The following is a 24,257-nucleotide window of genomic DNA, read 5'->3' on the forward strand; positions in this document are numbered from 1 at the left end:
AAGGTAAACTAGCAAATCGAACTTGGATACACTATGTACTTTATCTCTACTCCGTCTCCCTTCACTCTACAGTCTACATCTACATCAATTCGTCTATAACGTCCAAGTTCTCTGGTTTACCATTCCCACAACAAAAATTGGCCTCTCTTATCTATTCTCTATATCATCTGCATCATACTTAGCATATACAATATATATTATGCACATCATATACATCATATACAATATATAACATCTGCATCATATACATCATATACATCATATACATCATATACATTATATGTTATGTGCATCATATCCATCATATCCATCATTTGCATCATATAAATCAAATACATCATATACATAAAATATTATATCCACCCAATATCATATCCATGATATACATCTCTTCCTTTCACATTTATCATAAACATCCACCTCTATATCATATACTACTATATAATAGACTTCTAATTTTGCTTCATATATCGCAGCCATCATATTTCCTCCTTTAAAGAATACCTTCTCTCCACTAAATAGCCTCCTCCTCTCTACCACCGCCACCACCATCTTTGCAACACCTTGCGGCGTGCGGCTCATTTTTTTTTCTGTTCCTGCCTGCAAAAAAGAAATCGCAGATGAGTTCTCTTAACTATGGAACGGTTTTAATAGAAGAGAAGAGAAGAACCATTAACTGTCTTATGGTAGAATAAGTACTCGGGTTTAATTTGGATAAAGTAATTGACAGTAGAAGATGTCACGTTTGATTGTTAAGGGCCTTCCCAAATACTACACCGAAGAAAAGTTGAGGGATTACTTCGGCAAACATGGAAGTGTTACCGATGTTAAACTCATGAAAAAGAGAAACGGAGAATCAAGACGATTTGCATTCATTGGGTACAAATCGTACGAAGATGCCGAAAAAGCCGCTTCGTTCTTCGACAAATCATTCATAGATACCGCTAGAATTGACGTGGAGTTGGCAAAGACGTTTTCAGACCCAAATGTGCCCCTCTCGTTCAAGGAGAAAAGAAGACAGAATGAAGACAGATTGAGAGAACAAGAAGAAAGATTGATACAACAAGAAGAACAGCACAAATTAAAGAAACAAAAGAGAGAAAAAGTCTCTACTATAGACGATGAAATAGCCAGTAATCCAAAATTGAGAGAATTCATGGAAGTAATGAAGCCTTCTCACCAAGTAAAATCATGGGCCAATGATGCCATCGCGGATGGATCTGGTGCTCCTTCAGCAAAGGCATTGGAAGAAGCATTAGCCAGGGAAGACGGAGGCATAAAAGAGGACTTAGGTGAAAAGTTTGAAGTGAAACAAGCCATTGAAGCAGAAAGTGATGACGAATACGATGATTTCGCTGGCCCAAAGCGCGATGATGATGATGAAGATGAACAAATGATGGATTTCAGTGCATTAAGCAAGGCCGAAGTTGCAGATGAGAACTCAGAAGAACCAAAGACCGCTGCTGATGAGAATGTCTCAGATTTGGACTGGTTGAAATCCAGAAGAATCCGTATCGCTGAAAATGGGGATCGTCCAGCTCAATCTACAGAACAAAATGATTCTGGTATCAAAGAAGATCCTGAACAAGAAGTAGATACCACTGCTCCACCAAGAAGACGTCCTGCTCCAATACCAGTAGAACCTGAAGTATCATTTGAAGAACAAACTGCATCTAAGATCGCCGAAACTGGCCGTCTTTTCATCAGAAACATCCTATACGAATCCACTGAGGCTGAATTCAGTAAATTATTCGAGAAATACGGACCTCTTGAAGAAGTTCACATTGCTGTAGACACACGTACCGGAAAATCCAAGGGTTTTGTCTACGTTCAGTTTGTCAACAGCAAGGATGCTGTATCTGCCTACGAAGCATTGGACAAACAGATCTTCCAAGGACGTTTATTGCATATTTTACCAGGAGAGAAGAAGAAGGACCATAGAATGGACGAATTCGATTTAAAGAATTTACCATTGAAAAAGCAACGTGAGTTGAAGAAGAAGGCACAAGCATCCAAGAGTCAATTCAGTTGGAATTCTCTCTTCATGAACTCAGATGCTGTGTTAGAATCTGTAGCCGCCAAGATGGGTGTCTCCAAATCACAATTAATAGACCCTCAAAACTCGAACTCTGCTGTGAAGCAAGCATTGGCTGAAGCTCATGTTATTGGTGATGTTAGAAAATACTTTGAAGATAGAGGTGTCGATTTAACAACTTTTGACAAGAAAGAGAGAGACGACAAAATTATCTTAGTTAAAAACTTCCCTTATGGAACGACCATTGAAGAGATTAGTGAGATGTTCTCTGCCTATGGTGAATTAAAGAGAATGTTGATGCCTCCAGCTGGAACTATTGCCATTGTTGAGTTCCGTGATGCTCCATCCGCTAGATCTGCATTTACAAAGTTAGCATACAGAAGATTCAAGAAGAGTATCATATATCTAGAGAAGGGTCCTAAGGATTTATTCACTCGTGAACCCTCTTCGAACGAATTTGTGAGCGAACCGCAAGAAAAGGCTGAGACTGCAGTAGAAGCCAAGGTCACAGCTAGCGATGTGTTGGGAGAATCTTCTAAACACGAAGAAGACGAAGATGCAATCGAGGGACCAACTGTCTCTATCTTTGTCAAGAACTTGAACTTTTCAACTACAGCACAAGAATTGACAGAGCTCTTCAAACCACTTTCAGGATTTGTGGTTGCTACTGTTAAGACTAAACCAGATCCTAAGAATGCTGGTGGTGTATTAAGCATGGGTTTTGGCTTTGCTGAGTTCAAAACCAAGGAACAAGCCAATACTGCTATTTCCGCTTTAGACGGTCACGTCTTAGCCGGTCACAAATTACAATTGAAGTTATCTCACAGACAAGGAACTGGTAGTAATAACAATGCTAAGGCTGGAAAATCTGGAAATGCCACGAGTAAGATTATCATCAAGAACTTGCCATTCGAAGCAACCAGAAAGGATATCTTGGAATTGTTTGGCGCTTTTGGTCAATTGAAATCCGTCAGGGTTCCAAAGAAGTTCGACAAATCCGCCAGAGGTTTCGCTTTTGTGGAGTTCAACTTGCTCAAGGAGGCAGAAAATGCAATGAACCAATTGGAAGGTGTCCATTTACTTGGAAGAAGATTGGTAATGCAATTTGCTGAACAAGATGCTGATGATGCGGAGGCAGAGATTGAAAAGATGACCAAGAAGGTTAGAAAGCAAGTAGCTACTCAACAGTTGGCTGCTGCGAGATTAACCGGAAAGGGAAAGATTGAATTAGAAGAGAAGGAGGATGAGTTTGAAGCTTTATAGATTAGTGTATATTAATAATAGAAAGGAGAATAAAACATTTTCGGAACATGAGCAATTAGTGAGCTATAGGGGTTTTAGGGTAATATTGTAGTATTGGCCTACTAGGGGAAAGTGTGATCTGTCTCCGTCTAAAGTGACAACGTTTGTGTATTCTGGAAAGAGGCAACTGAAGTAAGGCTCCCACAAATTAAGGCTGCAAAATTCTCTTTAATAGTAATTATTACTCTAGGGAACCTAAAATTATAGTATCCAAGGGTAATTTTTAGCAAAAGGAAATACGCTTAAGTGTCTTTGATCTTTCTAGTAATTCTTCCTAAATAGTACAAGCCAAACACTATAAACACTTTGGCATTACTCTCTAAAATAGTGCTAATTAGGATAATTTTGGTCCCAAAATGCCCACGCATATTTGCCTTTAGGGTATTAAGGCACTTCTAATACAACATATATTAGGATTAAGATCTTATATTCGACTGTGGCACTCTATTTGCAAGCATTTCGGGTCTTCTTAATAGGCTGCAAAAATCACAGAAGAACTCACACCCACCAGAGATAAATGCAAAAGGACAAAGCAGAGAAATTTTCACGACTAAGATTTCAATGAAGAGAGGGGAAGATCAAATGACGTGTAGTAACTCTTGATTTTCTTTTCAAAAAAATAACTATACCACCAACTTTTACCAGTATCCCGATATCTTTCTTATGGTCTCTATGTTTATTGCTAGGGCTCCAGAAATTAATGAGAAATTAGTGAGAAATTAGTGAGACTCTAATAGAGTGGGGGCAATTCTGTACAACATTGGGACAGTTTTTTGCTTACTTCCTCCCGTAATTCCATTGGATTGCTCACTAAAAATATACGGAGCTGCCACTGTAAATCTAAAGGCTATTTTCTTTCTCACACCGTAATTTTAGTGACACTTCTCACTATTTGACAACGTAAATTCAAAATTTAGTGGCACTTCCAATGTCATTTCTCGCTGTGTGGAGTAAATTTAGTGATGTATGGAAAATGTAATTTGTAATTAATGAATTTATTCATTCATTCTTTCTTTCTTTCTTTATCATTTGTATATCATATATAACTGTTGGTGGTGTTCATCTTGTGATATCTCGTAGTAGTACACAATATCGTATTGCTAGTACTGTATTAGTATTCTTTTTGTTTTATCGTTACGTTTATACGAAGTAAAGTGGTTCTTATCTTACTAGTTGATCTTCCGTTACTAGTACTAGTAATATATTGAGAGTACCATTACTTGATCATTGCTACAAATATATTATATATATATGATACTCCATTGAAATAGTATTTTCATCCTTGATCTCGATACTTCTTTTATCGTCATTAATTCAGTAACGCCAAAAGGTCCACTTATCAAGAACTTGTTAAGCCTTTAGTTTGCCTTTGCCATTTGCCATTTGCTTTCACCAAGAGACGCGCCATCGCCTTCATATTCAATAGCAGTTACCCAGAATGTCGAAACTTACCCTTCTTCGACCCTTTTCAGTGTCTTCGTCGTCATTAAAAAAGGTCAACTTCTTCAACAACTCCAACATCCTTTCTTTGTCGCTCAAGAACATCCCCAAGACCCTTCATAACCAACCGAAATCTCCGGTTACATTTACATCTCATCAGCTCAACAACTACTTGAGATCCAACACCGAGATTCTCAAGTCATCATTGATACCATTTGGAAAGCCATCGCTCGCTGCCTTTTCGAGGACCTCCATTTCCCGTGCTTTTCAAAGAACCTATTCCAGAAACAATACTTGGAGACAGTACAACAGATATTATAATAATACCAATTGGGACAAACTCAAGCGCCCAGCAATCTTCACGGCTCTTTTCTGTATTGGAACAACCGTCGTAACTCCATATCTCTTTGACTACACACCATTAGCATATCTCAAGAGAAACCCAACTGCTTTCGTCTACGCATTGATAGCCATTAATGGTGGTGTCTTTCTCATGTGGAAAAGTCCCCAATTTTCCAGATTTGTACATAGGTACGGACTTCTAGTCAAAGACCGTATTGGATCGAATTGGGCAATGTTGGGATCGGCCTTTTCCCATCAAAGCTTCATGCATTTGTTTGTGAATATGTTTGTATTACAGTCATTCGGTACGACATTGGCCGTAGCTATTGGAGTGTCTAACTTCGCTGTGATGTACCTTAATGCTGCTGTAGTATCTTCGTTTATTTCAATAGCATTACCAACCTTGATGAGGACTTCTTTGGGAGTAGCTTCGTTGGGAGCTTCCGGTGCTGTATTTGCACTTATAGGTACATTCTCTTATTTGTTCCCAAATGCGCCAATTGGGTTCTTCTTCATCCCTATTCCCGGTGGAGCCTGGACTTTGTTTTTGGGTTTGACTGGTTGGAATCTTGCGGGAACTATCTTGAGATGGGGAACTTATGACTACGCTGCTCATCTTGGCGGTTCAGTCGTCGGTCTTGTTTACGGTTGGTGGTTCAATAAAAAGAGAAAGGAAGCTATGCAAAGAAGAAGATCTGCATTCAGATTTTAAGCCTATTAATGCAGTTCAACCCAGAGTTAGCACCATCCTACTACCTTGTACATATTCTTATTGGATGCAACCCTACGGTTATGCCCGAAGATCCTCGATAGAATAGAGATCTCCTTATATAAAAGCTACAACATTTAAAAGATTGTACTTATTCTTTTGAAGAACTAAAGTCTATATATGTATATACAAAAAGCCGAATTATAGTATACAAATGAAATGCTGTAGTGAATGTCAAGACAATGATGACGGGAATGAAAAATGCATATTTGGAAGCTAATACTTAGCTAGTCAATGTGGATTAAAGCTATAGTTAAAGCTTTAGGCAAAGGAAACAGCCTTTCTCTTCTTACCACTTGGTTGAGACTCTGCTTCCTCTTCAGCCTTTCTGCTGGCTTTGGCGTTCTTTCTTCTGCTTGCCCTGGCTACAGAAGCCTTACTCTTCAATTCTCCCTTCTTACCCTCCAACTTAGCTATCTTCTCTTGTTCTTTTCTTTCTATTTCTTGTCTCTTCAAGTCACGTAATTCCTCCAATCTTCTAGATTTTTCCAATTTACTTTCATTTACCTCATCATATTTGTCGTTGATCGACTTCACCAATCTGGATAAAGTCAAGGAATCGTTGTCAGCAACGAATTTCTTACCCTTTTTACCTTTCTTGGCTTGAACACCAGGAGTAATGGCCATATTAAGGGCTGGAACCTCCAACTGGTCCTCACGGTATTCTTTCCCACTCTTAGCTCCATATAACCTTATCTTAGACTGCTGTTTTTTTACTGCACTTTTAGACAACTTCCGTACCTTAGACTTTGGTGTCAACTTAGGTTGGTTTGCTAACAAGTTTCTAGCCTTGGAATCAGAGAATACCTCTGATTCACTGGATCGAGTTTTGTTCTGAGCCTTGTTTCTTTTGGCAGTCTGTGATTGTCTAGGTGCCATCTTGCGGTGTATCACTTTCCAGAAAATTAAGATCAATATAATATCAATAATATCAAACAAATCTACATCGATAACTCCATATTCTACACCTTCTTACATAGTAAAAGTGAAAAAAAGCTGCGATGCTCATTGAAGGCACGTGACTTTAGGCTCTTTAAAAAATTGAAAAATTGAAAAATTGAAAAATTCCGAGTTATTCGCATCTTCAGATGTTAAAGGTGTTACTTTAGATGTGAATAATGGGGAAGATTGTATGGCCAATGGGGATATAGAGCAGGAACTGAAGCATGTTTAGAAGGAAGAAATCCAAAAAAAAAGTATTCCGATACCGGGAGTCGAACCCGGGTCTGCTCGGTGAAAGCGAACCGTGCTAGCCGTTACACTATATCGGATTATATATAGTTTTGCATGCTGTGATTTGTGGGGTCGCAATATTTGCACGTGATCAAAGACACGTGCATTTCTTAAATCACGTGCAATCTGGCTAAATTTATATGGAGCCGGCGGCTTGTCTTCGGACACTGGTTGTATTTTCAGAAGGATTATTCCAAATTTGGTGATTAATATGGAGACTACAGCTTGGGTTGATTTTTTTGTCGAAAGGCGAATTTCTTACATATTTCCTCTTCGCAAGGTTTCCTTCAGAGCAAATCTTACGTTTCATTGCTCTCTCCCCAAGAAGCAACCCCACGAAAAATCCATTCTCCGGTGCCCCCCCAGACAAAACTCCAAACCACATCGACCCAATTCATTCGAATTCACTCTGATATCCAATCCTGTTCTAGATACCCATTCCGACACCATTTGTGGAGAACCATACCGAATTCCTCCTCCAAGTCCCTCCATTGGTCCAATCCCTTATCAGTGCCATGTGCTTGGGACGCGGAATCGCTTAAACGCAACCCTTACAAGATAGGAAATTGGGGGTGCGGAGTTTGAACAATCGGCCCATACAATAGGGCCGGGTCTGTTATTAGATAAGAGGAGAGACATTTACTCCTTTGTCACCTTCTTAACTTTGTGAAGTCTAGAAAATATATAAATACAGAAACGCATTACTTGTCTACATAAATATACATAAATTTATCCGTGCTATTTAATATTTTCAGCGGGTATTCTCTTTTTGGAACCTTTGTTAAATAATAATTAGGTTGGAAATTTGCAGCAATCTGAAAAGTTTAAAAAGATGTCTCCCAATCCTATCAGATATGTCACCAAGGTGGACTTGACCAAACCAGGCGATGCACAACCTCAAGTCCACAACAGATGGCATCCAGACGTACCCTTTTCTGAAACCATCGAACCGGGTGAAACTGTTAAGATTGAATGCTTAGACTGGACCGGAAACCAAATCGGCAACAATGATTCAGCAGATGATATAAAAGATGTTGATTTGACTCGTATTCACTACTTGTCAGGGCCCTTTAATATAACTGGGGCACTTCCCGGCGATGTTCTTGTGGTTGAGATAAAAGATGTTCAACCTCTTGATAGACAACCATGGGGTTATTGTGGGATCTTTCATAAGAGCAATGGTGGAGGGTTCCTCGATAGATTCTATCCCGAGGCAGCCAAAGCAATCTTCGACTTCGAAGGAATCCATGCCACTTCAAGACATATTCCACATACTAAATTCACTGGTCTAATCCATCCTGGTATCATGGGCACAGCTCCTTCTGAAGCAGTTTTGAAGGAATGGAATAGCCGTGAAGGCGAATTAAAAGATTCGATTCAACATGCTCACGATACTTCAGTTGCTAATCTTCCAGAACCTATTAATGCCCATTGTGGTTCAGCTGAAGGTGACTTGATAGACAAAATAGCAAAGGAAGGAGCTCGTACTATCCCAGGAAGACCAGAACATGGAGGTAACTGCGATATCAAAAATCTTTCCAGAGGCTCCAAATGCTACTTCCCGGTCTATGTGAAAGGAGCAAAGCTATCAGTAGGAGATTTGCATTTCTCTCAAGGTGACGGTGAAATCTCATTCTGTGGTGCTATTGAAATGGCAGGAGTCCTTACTATTAAAACTAGTATCATCCCTGGAGGAATGGAAAGACTAGCTTTGAAGTCTCCAATCTTCATTCCTGGCGATGTTCAAAATCATTATGGCCCATCAAGATATTTGACCTTTGAAGGGTTCTCGGTTAATGAAAAGGGAGAGCAAGAGTTCTTATGTGCTACAACAGCTTATAGACAAGCTTGTATTAGAGCCATTGAATATTTAAGACGGTATGGCTACACCGATTATCAAATCTACTTGTTGTTATCAAGTGCTCCAATAGAAGGACATATTGCAGGAATCGTTGATGTTCCCAATGCTTGTACGACTCTTGGTGTACCCCTTGATATTTTTGATTTCGATATCAGGCCTGAAGCTTTACCGGTTAAATTGGATATGGGAAGCTGTGCTTTGGTAAAAGGAGCAGATCATAAGCTAACATACGACTTCAAACCCTTCAAAGCTTAAAATAATTGAGTTATTCTACTTAAGTTATTCTTATGATAGGCCATAGTTTGTTTATTTGAAAAATTGTAAAGAAATAAAATTATTTTGCTGACTTCACCTGGAAATCACTTCAAATATAAACTATTTAGTAGTCTGGGCCATCGTACAAGTGGTTCTCGTCAGGCTTGTTCAAGTCCTTCAAGTCGTAGACTGGTCTCTCAGCTTGAGGAGTAATTCTGTAAGCCAATCTGGATTCAGAAGTGTCCCAGTCTAAGATAGCGGAGTGGTTAACTCTTCTGTTGTCCCAGACAACAACGGTGTTTGGCTCCCACTTGGCTCTTGCCTGCAAATCGTGGGAGTTGGCAATGTGGTTCAACAAGAAGGTCAACAAGTTGTCGGACTCCTCTTCCTTCAATTCAACAATCTTTCTGGAGAAACCTTGGTTAACGAAAAGAGCCTTTTGGCCAGTAACTGGGTGGGTTCTAACCAATGGGTGGATGTTTTGAACTGGAGCTCTCTTAACAACACCACCGTTCTTTCTAGAGAAGTTGGCTTGTTCAACAGCACTGTGCAAGACGTGCAATCCCTCTAATCTTTGTTGCAAAGCTGGGGACAAACGGTTGTAAGCTTCAACAGTGTCAGCGAAAAGAGTGTCACCACCGGACTCTGGACCCTCAACAATAGCTAAGAAAGTGGTTCCTGGTGGCTGCAACTCGTAGGTAACATCAGAGTGGAAACCGACCAAGTTGGTTCTGTGCTCAAAGAGGTCCTTGACATCTGGACGACGGTAAACAATGTGCAACTCTGGGTGGCCCTTTGGAGCACCGGAAGTTGGGTGGATGTGTTGAGGACCAAAGTGTCTTCCGAACTCAGTTTGGAATCCTGGACCCTTGCTAGCGAGGTCTTGGTTTCTGAAGACAACAACACCTCTTTGGGCAACAAATAAGGCCAATTCGTCCTTACCAGCGTCGTCCAATTGGGATAATTGGACATCGTAAATCTCACTTCCCAACTTTGGGGTAATGTTCTTCTTGATGTAGTTGGTTCCCTTCTTGAACAAGTTTGGCAATTTAGGGTCGGCTCTGGAACCGGCGTCAATGTGAGGCTGGAACTTCAAAGGCTCATATTTTTCATTCTGGTTCCAGGTTGGCAAATACTCTGGGTTGGACGACTTCAAGGTGAGTTCCTTGGCGACGGTCAAGAGACCTTCTTCGTCGTTTTCGTCGTGGACTCTACTGTAGACGGTGTTTGGGTTGCTGTAACGAACTGGGGCCATTGTGAAAAGGGTGGATTACTGGTGTAAAACTCTTCTGTTAATGATATTTCTCTTCCAAATGCTGTTTCTATCCCAAGCAGATAGCTATCTTATATATACCAACCTTTCTCCATCCACAGCGATTTACTGCAAAAACCATGGCTGCCTAATTTGGCATCGTGCATGTTATCTGATTTTGCGATTCCCTCACTATCGGAGGAATTTTTTTGCATCATTTCACAATTGTGGCATTGACACCACAGAAGGATGTTGCAAGAGGCAAGATCAGGGACAATGGACAGGAACAAGGGCTAAATTAAGGTTAGATCTGCTGATAGTTCGATGTTCGGGGGTAGGTCCGGATTGGGACCAGGGACGATTACTAATAGCTCATTCTGGGGTTGTTGGCGTTGTTTTGTTGGCATTGTTGCACCAGTTCAGGAGGCTTACGACCGAGACAAGGGCATATCCATGCTCATTACGAAATATGCATCAAATTATTGTAAGATGATACCATCGTTGAAACCACATTAACGAGGCGAGAGAACGACAGAGAATGAGAGAATGAGAGGACTAGAGGAGGGACAGGTGTGTTGTGTAGGTTTTAGCGTCGTGGTTCAATAATTCCATGTTTTCTAGGGAAGCTGGTCTCGAGGAGGTAATATGGTTTTTACAATTGTTTTCAATATTGGAGTATGTCAAGTTTCGGAGAAAGCCCTCCGGTATCCGGTCCGATACAAATCAACAGTATATTCCTGCCACCATAGTGATTTAATTTCCAAGAAAATATGCTTGCACCTGACAATTGCAATTCAGGAACTTATTGTTCTTAATCTCCACTTCTTTTTTTCAAATATCTTGGACTTGACTCATTAATCACAAGTCATATGGCGTATTCTTCCATACTTTGTAATGGACTATTCCAACCCATATAGCAGCCAATGAAGCCATAGTAATCAAAAAAAACATCCAATTTTAACAAAACTCCATACTTCTTTGCTTCTCTCGCTTGCTACTTACTTGCTTGCTAACTTCTTCATCCTCACTGGTTTTTCCCACTCTAACTTCTAGAAACGGCCCCTGTCTCTACCTACTCCACATCCCCATGGTTGCAATCATCGATAACCCCAAAACTTTTCAGTTCGCGCACGACCCGTCTCTTATCACTAACTATGGTTCAGTAGTACGGAAATGAATTATACAATGGAGTGATATTGGAGATTGCAACTGTGTATCAGGTCTAATGAGTAGTAGGTTCATGCAAATTGAAGACAGTGATGGCGTGAGATTCAATTGGAACTTGTTCCCGTCTACGAGATTGGAAGCGTCTAGATTATCCACACCTTTAGGATGTCTATACCAGCCTTTACACAAGAGAAGTGAGGTTTCACAACCAATTCCTTGTGCCGGTAATGTTCACCCGATCTCGTGTGGATCGTGTGGAAACTTGATCAGCCCACACATCAAGGTTGACAGAGTGAACAAGAAATGGTGGTGTCCGTTTTGTGAGAAGTTGTCATTCTGGCCAACGGTGGATTGGGTTCCTGAAGCAAAGGCTGCAACTTCAGAATGGCCCATTGAATTGCAACAGACTTCTTCAACTATCGAATATCAATTACCGGAGGAAATCTCTGAAAAGGTCCAAGAGGACTTGCCCTTTGCTTATTTGTTTGTGGTTGATGTTTATGAGCATGTTGATAATGCTGGAGATAGTACTTTCAAGAAATTGGTAGAGTCGTTATTAGAGACGGTAGAGAGTCTACCTAAAAATAGCCTAGTTGGTTTGATTAGCTACGAAGAAAGCGTGAATATTTTGAACTTTGGAAGCGGGTGGTATACCAGTTTCCCAAAAGACTTTCTAAATGGTACTTCAAAGAGCTACAAGAGCCTTTTTGATCGAGAATGGGTTCTTCAAATCTTTCGTAGGTTAAATCTAAGGGAGGATTCCTTACCTTATGACTTCAGACAAAGTGAATTGGTACGTCAAAACATATTAATGGAGCTCAATGATACGAACAAGCCAAAGATTATAGAAGCATTCAAATCTCTTAAACCAAGATTTACGAACTCTTACAAGGCTTCACGATCTTCAGGTCTAGCACACTTCATTACTAGCGTTTTATTAGCACAAGCTTCTTACAAAAATCTTCTAGGGAAAGTGATTTTTCTTTCAAGCGGCCCATGTACGAATTATCCTGGACTTATTGTGAATCCTGATTTGAAAGAAACTATAAGATCACATAAGGATGTCCAGGATCTAAATGCACCTCATTTCTCCTCGTCGCTGAGATTCTATGAAGCAATATCATATATTGCTTGCGGTCAATCAGTAGAAAAATCTTATTTAATCACAAGAAGTTCTTCTACAAAGTCAACAGAATATGATATTCCTGGAACTGCTCCACAATGGAGTATAGATTTGTATTCTGGATCATTAGATCAGGTCGGGATGTATGAGATGAAATCGCTTGCGGAGAAAACAATGGGAAGGATATTCTTATATGAGACCTTTGACAATTCACATTTTAAGAGAAGCCTTCTTTCAAGTGTTAAAGTTGATAACTATTGGTACAAGAACACTCTAACAGTTATGACATCAAAAGATTTAAAGCTATCTAGAATGATTTTCAGTGGTGGTTACTCATTACCTTCATCGTATTCTAAGACACATCAATTGTACAGCAGCCATAATGAAAAGATATCGGACAGTTTGTCAGGATTTGATTCAGCGCTAACGAAGAAGAACTTTACAAACAGATGGCATTTTAACGCTCTAACCGCCCTTGACACTTTGAGTGTATTCTTCGAAATGAATACTGCTCGTTCTTCTCGTGAGCTAAATGACAAAGGTACAACGGAAGTATATATTCAGTTTCAACTAAAGTATTGGGACTTTAAAGAACGAAACTGGAAAATGAGAGTAACTACTATAAAGAGACCAACAAGCCTTTCAGTCCTTCTTCGAAACCCAATTCCACTATCGAATGGAACGACAAAGATAGTACATTCTCAAAGTGAAATAGTGAAGGAACATGAACTATTAATGAGTTTTGACCAGGAGTGCTGGGTACTTTTGCTTGCAAGACTATTAATAAATAAGATTGACACAACATTGGGTTACGAAAAGTTTGATGACTTGGTGAAGTTGATGGATAAGATCGTGATAAAGCTCTTATATAATTTTGGGGGCCTCTCGTTGAAAGTCAATCACAATATCCAAGATTCAAATCCTTACCTGAGGTTGCAACAGATTTATGAGGTCAACGAGCATTTCAGATTTGTGCCTTCACTTGTGTATAACTTGAGGAAGAATGCAAATCTTATCAATGTCTTTAACTCGAGTCCTGATGAAACAGCATACTATCACTCATGGTTTCTTCGTTTAAGTCATCTTTCATCAATTACCGTTATCCAACCAAAGCTCTACAAGTTCAATGATGCAGATGCAATTGAGATACCACTAGACACTAGCTGCATGGAATATCCTGGAGGAACCATTATAATATTGGATACTAAATTCACTATTACGATCTTTTTAATCACAGGAGAGAATAGCAAAATGAATTTGCATCCTTCAAACAATGATGACTTGGTAGATAGTCCACCAGAAATCTTGAAGGCACCATTGCAGTTCATTACAACTTTACTACAGAAGGAAGAAAGGGAATTGGAACCGAAAATAATCCTTTCCCAGACAAATCATTCTCAAGCCAGGTTTCTTATTTCAAGACTCGATCCCATTAATAAAGATAAAGAACCACAACAGATTGAGGTAGAACATTCCAGCAATCACAAGTCTTTCTTGAAATTCTTTAGTAAATCTGAACGAAGGAATCCAAAAAGCAATGTTATAATGACTGAAGAACAAAGCTTAAAGCAATATTACGACGGCCTAATCAAATCAATTGGTGTTTATAGAATTGAGGATGAGAATTAACAAGTAAGTAAATTTATAAATCTTGAATGAAAGAAACGACGGTTTCTATAAAATCAGCTTCAGCACCTTCATCGGAACCCGGACCGATGTTATGAATGGCTCCTTTCAAAAGCTTGCTTAAGGGACTCCAAAAGGTTGGATCGGTAGCCTGCTTCCAATCCAGCACAAGCTTCTCCTTATCTACGTAGTCAGGCACGAATTCGTCTTTTGAGCCATACAACACCAAAAGGGGTTTCTTTACTTTGCCAAAAGACTTCTTGTAGTCTTCTTCCGTGAGATACGATGAGAAGTAGTCATCATCTCCTCTTTTACTTGCTAAAGAATGGAATCTATACGCCGAAATTGGTGTTGAAAACGAAAGCTTTCTGTACTTCTCTGGTAATATGACGTTCTTCTTCCCTTGAGCTAGATATTCATCCTCTACAACCTTAACCAATTGGTCAAACTTGTCTTCTGGGATTCCAGAGACTGATCTAAAGGCTTCCAGGTCTGAAACTGGTGCTTGCAAGATTCCGCCATCAACTGAAGCACTTGAGTCGAAGTCTGGTTCATAGGACTTGACTGATAAGTATTCAAGTGTGTCTTGGCATCCCGTAGAATGTCCATGAAGAATAATCTTCTTTCGATTTCCTCCTATTGGGCTTCTTAGGTATTTGATCAAGGCACTGATATCTCTGGTATCATTACGCAAAGAAGACGTACCCCAGCCGCTGTATGATGAACGGATCAAGATTTGAATAAGAACCCAGTTTCCGTCCCTTGTCTTGAGAGATCGTAATCTTTCGGCCAATGGAGGGAGGTATGGTACATCTAATAAACCATTCCCGAGTCCTCCAACAAACAAGACTACATTTGGAGCAGGCTCGGTAGGAGTCGTTGTAAACTCAAACGCAGTAAGATTTGGGCCATAGGTATGGATTACGCCGACCTGAGGCTTGCTGAGAACGTATTCCGAAGCCATTGGGGTAAGAATCTCTTGTAAATTGCTGATTCTTCACCTAAAAAAGAAGGAAACAACTACTATAAAGGGCTGCCAATTCGGTACGAAGTTGCCGAATTTCTTATCTACAAGATCAGCAGCAATTCAAGAAACAGGTGTGAAGGTATCAAGGTATCGATTCCCGGGGTTAAAACTGTGTTTCCGATGAGAAAGAACAATAAGAATAGCTATCTGTAAAAATTAAGTGAGTTTTAATTGTATTTAGTGCTTTACATTGGGCCAATATTGCTTCCAAAGTTAAATCTACAGGGCTATCAACAAGGCTATCCGGAGGATAGCCGTGGTTTCCTAGTTTGCCTAGTTTTCCTGGTAATATCACGGTATTGTTATAACGTGTGGCTCCGATGGATGCGAAATTAATTTTAGACGTTTTCCAGAGAAAGAACCTCTCCAGATGATGACTAAATTAATGGCTGGAAATAGACAGTGCATTGAGTTTCCATTCATATTATAGATCTGGTTGTAATCGAAGAAGAAGCCGCTGGGAGGAAGAAAAGAGAAAAACGACGAATACAAATGCCCATTCTTGGAATTTTTAATTTCTATGGCGGTGGATTCGGTTCTGTTCTATTGTTTAGGTCTTGATCCAATTTATGGCGTGGTCCATTGAACCACACTTGAACTGCAAGATTAAGCGTGATTTCAGTTGCAATTGTCAAGTCAACGTTGGATGGTTATTTGGAGCCTCTCCCAGACCTCTATTTCAAACCCGCTTCCCAGTTTATTTGCCTCACCCATGTGAATCTATCTTCTCTCGTTGCACTCTCCTCCCACCTATTCGTCCCCATTGCTATTAGCCCGGGTTTAGCTCCGCATTGGGACGGCTCGTATTTTCTCGCGTCAATTCTGAAACAAATGCGAAATGCATGTCAATTTTACAATCACAACTGAAACATCACCGCAGCAATAGTAAACTCGGTTCCAGAGCACAAGCATAAGCCAACAGACGAAGACGCCTCGAGGAGACTGGAGGACTCGAGTAGGGATAGAAGCCGTCTCTCGCCTTTGGGAATTATTCTTTTGGAATCTAGAGAGCACGGGCGTCATTAACAACTCATCCCTGGAGATTTCGTATTGTAACTGTTGTAGTGGACTGCTTGACAAAATTGTGATAGTACAGAGAAGGCCAGGTACTACTTATTGTATTGAATTTATATTTCACTGGTAATAGTACTGCTACTATAGCTAATAATATTATTATTATTGCTACTAGTACCATTAATAATACTACCACTACCATTATTATCACTATTATTATCACTATTATTACCACTAACTACCACTATACGACTTCGACTCACGGCTATCCATATTACCACGACTAAATTATTTTATTAATATTAATTATCGCCAGTTGCTGTACTCTTCCTCACTAGTAATACCCCATTTATTACCAGTACTATTTTGGCTACTATCCATTAATAATTACAATTATTATTCCACCCACCACAATATTATTCCTATTGTACATATTATCACCATTATTTTTCGTTATATTGTACTACTCTATTATAGTATCACGACTATTGTTCCAGTGAATAGTTAAGTTTCGCTCGTTACGATCGTTGTGCTTTCATCGCCGTAAAACCTACGTCTAGACCCGGTTGTTACGAGTACCTCCAGTTCTCACCAGATCGTGGTTAACTGGTACTGGCGTCTTTATTTTGTGTTGCGCTTTCATTGTCTGGTTGAGTTGGCATTTGCTTCTGTAACATCGTTTTCCGCAGCTGTCAGATCACCCTTTGGCATCCGGTTCCAGTGTGAAACATCTACAGGCTTTGAAAAGTGACACTTCATCGCCGTGAAGAACAGGTATCGTCATCTTATCTTGCATTATACACTAACAGATATAGCCCTGTGCTTTTACACGGCTTCGGGAACACTAAAATTTCGATATAAATAGCGTTTAACGTGGCCCATTCGAACTAAAGAAGTTTATTTGATCTAGATCTTGATCTCGATCTATAACTCCATCTTGTCACTGGTTTCTGTTCATCGTTCACATCGCCAGAATGGCTTTGCCTCTTACCAATGACTCTTTCTTGCAATGGGATCCAGCACAGGTTTCGTCCTACGTCAACGCCGTGGTATCAGATGACCAACGGTCCGTGGGCTCCCTCTTCCTAGATAACAATATCGATGGGTCGTTACTTCCCTTCCTAACCACAGAACACTTGAAAGAACTCGGTATAATCAGCCTACACACCAGACTTCTTATCAAGAAAGCAATTAACGAGCTTATCACAAATCATTACCAAAAGAACCCGCCTCGAACGCTCAATGATCCAGAGTATCGGTTAAATAGTATCAATATTAACAATAACTACATCTCCCATGAGTCCCTTGCCCTTTCAAGCGTCCTTGTCAAGGACATGTTCACCAAAATGAGTGTTATGGCGCGTCAACAGACACTTCTGTCTCAATCGGAGGTGCTGTCACCTATTTCCCCAAGCCACCAAATGGATCTTAAACGCTTGAATGACAATTTCATCAAGTTGAAAACAGACTTGATCCCAGTGATACGACACTTAAAGGATTCCAAACCACTTCCAACGCCAACCAACGAGTCTCCAACACACCCATTTGGAGGCTCTGATCATGATGATGGCACTCTCAATTATTTCAGTGGTACTACAAACAACAAAGATAATCTCAACAACGGTACTATTCCTAGTAACAATACTGCTCTTTCCACTACGAATGGAAACAGTAGCAACATATCTACCCTCAGAAACGGCGTAGCCAGAAGTAACAGTAATGGCACTACATCAGCCCGTATCCCGTCAGGAGCTCCTTCGCCTACATACTCCAACCGCTTCTCAACTGCTTCTATTATCAGTACAGGTACAGCTAAGGTCGTACAACAAACTGTACCAAAGCTTACATCTCAGGCTCAGAATGATTTTGTTTTGCAAAGAAACCCCAACCCAATGGCCAATAGAAGTGTCAGCGATAGTAACATGGATACTCAACAAAGACCTCGTTTGGTGGAAACCAAGTCATCTGGGGCCGCTCCAACAATTGCCTCGATGATAAATAGTTCAAATGGTAATAGCAATGGTACCAATCCCTCTTCTACTTTGTCGGGAGCGACTCTCCTTAAGCCGACCTTAAAGCTGTATGGGTCAGGGTCGCTGCAAGGCTCTCATGGTAAGAGCAATTTATCGCAGTCGGCTTCAAACGAGCCTCTCAAGCAATTGAGAGCTTCAACAGACGACTCTTGCTTGAAGATTTTGCAACAGGCAATGAAGAGGCACCATATTCCACGTGATGATTGGTCCAAATATGTGTTGGTCATTTGCTATGGTGACAAGGAGCGGATTTTGAAATTGGGCGAAAGACCAGTCGTAATATTTAAAGAACTCCAAGAAATGGGAAAACACCCAGCTATCATGTTACGTCAGTTAGCGACTACGATGGCAGAAGAGCCATCGGGTGTTGAGTATGAAGACTCCAGAATTGGGAGCGATATTCCTGGAGGAACACTCTAGGAATGCAAGACTTGGTTAGTTAAACATTTTTTAATGCGTTTGGGTATATAATAGGTAGAATAAAAGTAAACATTGTATCAATGGCTTCTTCATAAGTGATCAGATTTGTAAAGAATCACGGGTAAGACAGTGGAACGGTAACCTTTTAACTAGCGAATCAATTGCAACTCTTAAAAGAATGAATCCAAGCCCATATCTTATGAAGCCTCTTTTTAGTAGTAATGCTTCCATATAAAGAATGACAATGAAACTGAAAACGACGTCACAAAGGGGTTTTCAATCAAAATTATATCACCTAAATGTGCCCTATCATCGTCTTCCATGACTAGGGTGTTGTATAGGACCTCAAAACAAGTTAACATTAAGACCGGACCGTTTCAACCTTTGTATGTACAAGTGGCTGCAACTCATGCACGTCGATTGCAAAAGATGCAGCAAGTCCCGTTTAGCAGCAATTGACGAAAGGAGGGTGTTGTAGGTCATAGGTATGATCTTCTTCTGTAAACGTACCCGGACGGTGTTACCATTGACTTCAAAGTTATACAAGCATATACGACTTGCTGCAAAATTGCAGACCATATAAGACAACTACAAGGAATATTAGTTACCCCGTTGGGGACATACTTAGTGCTAGCCTCGCTCTACTCATAACTATTTCATCGTAACACACTCTCCTCATTACAGCTCTACGAAGAGTATCAGTATCGGTTCAAATCCTACATTTTTCTCCACATTAACGGACGAATTGTACCATATCTTCATCTTACAAACCCCCTTAGCAAAGCCTCCATTGCTGGAAACACACCATCTGAACTTAACTTACTACTATTATTCTCATACTTAACAGTATGACACCACTCACTCACACAGGCCGGCCTTTGCCCACTTCCTCGGACCATCTAGCGTCTCTAATAGATATTAGGGCTTGTGCCCTAACTAGTATGACTCTCCCACATGACCCCCACGCAATCTCCGTTCTCCTCGCTTCACCAAATGTCTTTTTTTTTGTAATTTCTCTCTCATCTCTCTAAGTCACATGACACATACTTAACAGTCTCTTCGCAACGTTCCGCTTTGGCACTAGGGCTATGTACAGGTACAGTGAAAAATGAAAATTCGAATACCGCCGTTAGCAGGAGGAAAAAAATTTCATACAAGTGTTGAAGTTTATAATAATAGAAATAGAAAAGATTTGTATAGGCTTTTTATAAAACCAGCAATAAAGTAAACGTCAAGATGCCTCCAAAGATCGATCCAAATGAAGTTAAGTTCCTTTACTTAAGAGCCGTCGGTGGTGAAGTTGGTGCTTCCTCCGCTTTGGCTCCAAAGATTGGTCCATTGGGTTTGTCCCCAAAGAAGGTCGGTGAAGATATCGCCAAGGCCACCAAGGACTTCAAGGGTATTAAGGTCACTGTCCAATTGAGAATCCAAAACAGACAAGCCACTGCCTCCGTTGTCCCATCTGCTTCTTCTTTAGTCATCACTGCCTTGAAGGAACCACCAAGAGACAGAAAAAAGGAGAAGAACGTCAAGCACTCTGGTAACATCCCATTGGAAGAGATCTACGAAATTGCTAGACAAATGAAGGACAAGTCCTTCGGTAAGACCTTAGCCTCCGTTTCCAAGGAGATCTTGGGTACTGCTCAATCCGTTGGATGTCGTGTTGAGGGTAAGAACCCACACGATATCATCGATGCTATTAACGCTGGTGAAATTGATGTTCCAGAAAACTAAATTAATTTATGTACAAAAGTGTTTTAATAGGGTTAATTGATATTTTACGTTCAAGAAACTGTTGGAAGTTCCACAATCAAAGTACATCCGTGCTTTAATTGTAGTGCTCTATAGTGGAAGAATGTGAAGAAAACAAGTTGAAAATTTGTGGTTGTGTGACACGAATATGATTGAAGAGTGTGATATGAAGATTATGATGATACCGATTCCAGGGTCGCTCCTGATCCTTTATTAACCGCTTTCTCTAAAAATGTTTGCCAACACTCTGGTGCCGAATCATTATAATTTTGCCTTGTGCGATAGATAATGCTATATTTGGTTCCTATTTTGGTGCAAACTAGAACAATTATAGCTGACTACTCACCATTATACCTTTACTCCGTAGGTATGATCCGGTCCATTTCATTAGCTTTCATCTATATTGAATCATATCAGATCAGAAATCATCAGAAATCAGAAATCATATTCGAAAAAGATCCGAACAGGACATCACACAATGCAAAATAAAATCACTTGAAAACTCACATTCCACGTAGAGAGGTAGACTGTAGAGAGGTAGACTGTAGATGTGTAAAGTAGAACATAGGCACGATAAGATAGCACGCTAGTGAAAGTTGCCCCACGTAAATTTCTGATCTACAGAAAGAATCCACCAGGTAACGAATAACTATGTACGATAACAGAGATGAATCAGATACAAAGAATTATCAGTTCAATTAGTTATAGGAAGCACAAAATTTTAGACCCTTGAAGGCCATTTCAAATTTTGATAGCTGCAAAAATAGTTTCACTAGACGGCGGAGAGACATAAGCTATAACTAGACACTTACATAACCACTTACCATCATGGAAGAAACCATGGGCTTTTCCCAGAGTATCCATATACGTCACGTGAGCCTATCATTAAACATGGCGGTACGGGTCTTTTAAACAGTGTTATAGCGGCATGGGTGTATTTTTCGTTTTTCAGCGGTACGGGTGTTTTGTAGATATGACAAAATCACGTGCTCTTCTGCCTCGGCTGCTCATTCCCCCACTCTAAAAACAGGTCGCGGTTGTGTGCACTCCGCTGAGCGACCCACCAAAACACCGCTAACAAAAACAGAGCAAGGGATTAGCGGTTAATGGATGGTTAATGTTTGAAGATAGTTGGTATTAGGCAGCTTGTACTTGTAGAAACACCTTCAAATTGTGTAAGAGTGTTCGTGGCAGTGTATAGCACGTCTGGACGAAATTTTGGCTCAATTCGATTACGCATTGCTGTATTTATTGACGGTGTATGAAAGCAAAAGCTTCAGTTTTGTAGAGTATTTAATAGCTATTTAACTATTGTTGAGTTGCTAGAGTTGCAGCAAAGAATTGGAAGCATAGACGGTAATTGAATCGTTATTGAAGCATAGACTTAGAGATATAGATAGAGAATCAAGGAGGTTACGATGTCCGATTCGGTTGGTAAGTTTTCGTTTGTTTTTGGTTGAGAAAGATGGCATGTTCAAGTGTGGAGTCATGAGGTTGTCGACTAGCGAGTTTCAGAATCCAGTGTTCAACGGAGTCAATGTTTCAGCTGTCAAGCTGTGGGTCTCAGCTGTCAAAGAATTAGGCGAGAGGAATAAAGAGGCAGAAGAAGCTGTTGATTAAGGCTAGTTTCAGCTATTGAAATTGCCCTCTAACGGCCTTGTAAACGAGATCTCTCGGCCGATAACTTCATTATTTCAATAATGAAGTTGGAGGTGTGAAAAGTGTTACTGATAGCGTGTCTTAGATGGGATCTTGGGCCTTTAAAGGTTATGGAACACAGAAGACATATTGAATTCTTTTTCTGGTGTCTTTATTGATATTCAATTGGGGAAGAACCGATTCAGCGCCATGATTTTGATCTAGAAGGAATCTTTGAAATGACTCTTTGAAATGATATACTCCTTGAAATAATGATTTTACCAGTTTCTTAACCGTTATTCCCTTCCATCAAAAGCAATACTAACATATCGTCTAGACCGTGTGTTTGTCAAAGCAATCACTACTATACGTGCTCTCAGTACAAGATCTAACTATGGATCATTACCTCGTCCGCCGGCAGAAAACCGTATAAAATTGTACGGTCTCTATAAACAAGCTACAGAAGGTGATGTGGATGGAATTATGCCCCGTCCTGTTGGGTTTACTCCCGAGGATGAGGGAGCAAAGAAGAAATGGGACGCTTGGAAGCGTGAACAGGGCCTTTCCAAGACAGAGGCTAAAAGAAGATACATTTCTTTCCTCATAGAAACCATGAGAGTATATGCCAGTGGTACTTTAGAGGCTCGAGAACTTTTAAGTGAATTGGAATATTTATGGGATCAAATAAAAGACATTCATTTTGAATCTGACGAGGAAAACGATCATGCAATTCCATTACCATCACGTTCTCCGCTGTTCAGCCACGCACATTCGGACAGATACTCGTCCATGACCCCTAGCATTGTTCCTAATCAACAGTATCGTAACAACCTTCAAAAGATCTATTCTCATTCTAGAAGAAGTACTATGGTCTCAATTAACGATTATGTACAGCAGCAAAGGTTGCACCAGTCACAGGCTCAAGAACATCACGACCACCACCGTGGAGACAATACAGGTATTGCAGGTGTAGGAACTGCCTCGATCTATTCGTTGCCAGTAGCTCCAAGAGTTGTGCAAGCAACTCAGTCATTGACCGGAAACCAACCCGTGTCCAACCCCACTCTTGAAGAATTTAAGAGCTGGCAGGGAGAAGTCAATCAGGTGATAAACAAGCTCACGAGAGAGGTCTTGAGTAGTAGAAGAGAGTTGCAGAATAGATATGACAGCCGCCACGAAGCCGAAGAACACATCGAAGAGGAGGAAGGCGATGAGTTAGAGATATTGAAGCGTAGAGCGTTGCATCTTCTCAAGTTTCTCGGCAAAAACTGTCTTTCTTTCTTGAAGAACTTTTCCATCAGTCTTATTGCCATTTTGTTCATCATTTGGTGTGCCAAGAGGAATGTGCTTGTAGATCGAACACTTGTCAAAGAGCCACTTGGTGGAAACAAGACCAAAAAGGAGTTAATCATTAAGATGGTGATTAATACTGATGAGAACAAGTGGTTTATTAGATTATTGACATTCATAAATAGCTTTGTTGGGTTTGTTTAGTCTCTGTGTATATCCTAATTAATGAATATGATGCATGAAATCGGTGACGGTGTAGCGTGACATTTTGGACTTCTGGGGGAAATCGTCTATTTTGTGGGAGATTATATCATATGGTATGATTGGCTGCTAATTTTGCAGCTATTTTCAACTATTTTTTGGGGAATTTACGGTGGATGCAAAAAAAATATAAAAGCCTCTGTAAAGCCATTTCCGGGATTTCTAATGGATTTCTTGGGGTTTTCTCATAACAATGTCTGTTGAGCTTCAAGTCTAAATTTAATTAAAAATCCAAGTCTACTGACTCCATCGCCTTACTCTTTTTGTATTCATTTTGCCACGGAGTTTCTTCCTTGTTGCTGTGTATAATTCATTCACCGCAGATCCATCTGCTACAACTCTTTTCACCTAAAACCACCAATTTTTTATATTTTGCAATTCTCCCAAAAGATATAAAATCTTATTCTGAAGTGCTGA

General features: G+C 40.2%; 10 protein-coding genes and 1 non-coding gene across 11 annotated transcripts; 7 read left to right on the forward strand and 4 right to left on the reverse strand. All coding sequences in view use genetic code 12, as the record gives it.

The window, feature by feature from the left end:
• The first annotated feature begins 665 nt into the window (after window positions 1–665).
• On the forward strand, window positions 666–3,345 carry RJT20DRAFT_129829 (RNA-binding ribosome biosynthesis protein). The gene has a single exon (XM_064917595.1). The coding sequence runs from the start codon at window positions 737–739 to the stop codon at window positions 3,296–3,298; it is 2,562 nt and encodes an 853-aa protein (XP_064773212.1). The 5' UTR covers window positions 666–736; the 3' UTR covers window positions 3,299–3,345.
• A 1,016-nt stretch (window positions 3,346–4,361) lies between these two features.
• On the forward strand, window positions 4,362–5,965 carry RJT20DRAFT_129830 (rhomboid protease). The gene has a single exon (XM_064917596.1). The coding sequence runs from the start codon at window positions 4,776–4,778 to the stop codon at window positions 5,829–5,831; it is 1,056 nt and encodes a 351-aa protein (XP_064773213.1). The 5' UTR covers window positions 4,362–4,775; the 3' UTR covers window positions 5,832–5,965.
• On the reverse strand, window positions 5,966–6,902 carry RJT20DRAFT_129831 (uncharacterized protein). The gene has a single exon (XM_064917597.1). It carries the CDS (start codon window positions 6,765–6,767, stop codon window positions 6,150–6,152), a length of 618 nt encoding a protein of 205 aa, XP_064773214.1. The 5' UTR covers window positions 6,768–6,902; the 3' UTR covers window positions 5,966–6,149.
• A 185-nt stretch (window positions 6,903–7,087) lies between these two features.
• On the reverse strand, window positions 7,088–7,159 carry RJT20DRAFT_t119. The gene has a single exon. It is a non-coding gene; the product is annotated as a tRNA-Glu (tRNA).
• A 681-nt stretch (window positions 7,160–7,840) lies between these two features.
• Window positions 7,841–9,336, forward strand: RJT20DRAFT_129834 (uncharacterized protein). The gene has a single exon (XM_064917598.1). The coding sequence runs from the start codon at window positions 7,954–7,956 to the stop codon at window positions 9,235–9,237; it is 1,284 nt and encodes a 427-aa protein (XP_064773215.1). The 5' UTR covers window positions 7,841–7,953; the 3' UTR covers window positions 9,238–9,336.
• Window positions 9,324–10,527, reverse strand: RJT20DRAFT_129835 (uncharacterized protein). Its single transcript, XM_064917599.1, has one exon. It carries the CDS (start codon window positions 10,490–10,492, stop codon window positions 9,362–9,364), a length of 1,131 nt encoding a protein of 376 aa, XP_064773216.1. The 5' UTR covers window positions 10,493–10,527; the 3' UTR covers window positions 9,324–9,361.
• A 1,164-nt stretch (window positions 10,528–11,691) lies between these two features.
• Window positions 11,692–14,415, forward strand: RJT20DRAFT_54896 (uncharacterized protein). Its single transcript, XM_064920632.1, has one exon. It carries the CDS (start codon window positions 11,715–11,717, stop codon window positions 14,406–14,408), a length of 2,694 nt encoding a protein of 897 aa, XP_064773217.1. The 5' UTR covers window positions 11,692–11,714; the 3' UTR covers window positions 14,409–14,415.
• RJT20DRAFT_54897 (uncharacterized protein) lies at window positions 14,416–15,578 on the reverse strand. Its single transcript, XM_064920633.1, has one exon. It carries the CDS (start codon window positions 15,367–15,369, stop codon window positions 14,422–14,424), a length of 948 nt encoding a protein of 315 aa, XP_064773218.1. The 5' UTR covers window positions 15,370–15,578; the 3' UTR covers window positions 14,416–14,421.
• Window positions 15,579–16,938: 1,360 nt separating this feature from the next.
• Window positions 16,939–19,005, forward strand: STE50 (Ste50p). The gene has a single exon (XM_064920634.1). The coding sequence runs from the start codon at window positions 17,421–17,423 to the stop codon at window positions 18,897–18,899; it is 1,479 nt and encodes a 492-aa protein (XP_064773219.1). The 5' UTR covers window positions 16,939–17,420; the 3' UTR covers window positions 18,900–19,005.
• Window positions 19,006–20,022: 1,017 nt separating this feature from the next.
• Window positions 20,023–20,692, forward strand: RPL12 (60S ribosomal protein uL11). The gene has a single exon (XM_064917600.1). The coding sequence runs from the start codon at window positions 20,136–20,138 to the stop codon at window positions 20,631–20,633; it is 498 nt and encodes a 165-aa protein (XP_064773220.1). The 5' UTR covers window positions 20,023–20,135; the 3' UTR covers window positions 20,634–20,692.
• Window positions 20,693–21,690: 998 nt separating this feature from the next.
• Window positions 21,691–23,860, forward strand: RJT20DRAFT_129841 (uncharacterized protein). The gene is made up of 2 exons (XM_064917601.1): window positions 21,691–22,085; window positions 22,627–23,860. The coding sequence occupies exons 1-2, from the start codon at window positions 22,070–22,072 to the stop codon at window positions 23,781–23,783; spliced, it is 1,173 nt and encodes a 390-aa protein (XP_064773221.1). The 5' UTR covers window positions 21,691–22,069; the 3' UTR covers window positions 23,784–23,860.
• Window positions 23,861–24,257: the final 397 nt, after the last annotated feature.

The sequence above is a fragment of the Scheffersomyces xylosifermentans genome (genome assembly GCF_036884685.1).
Source record: "Scheffersomyces xylosifermentans strain CBS 12540 chromosome Unknown RJT20scaffold_6, whole genome shotgun sequence".
NCBI classification, from domain to species: Eukaryota; Fungi; Ascomycota; class Pichiomycetes; order Serinales; family Debaryomycetaceae; genus Scheffersomyces; species Scheffersomyces xylosifermentans.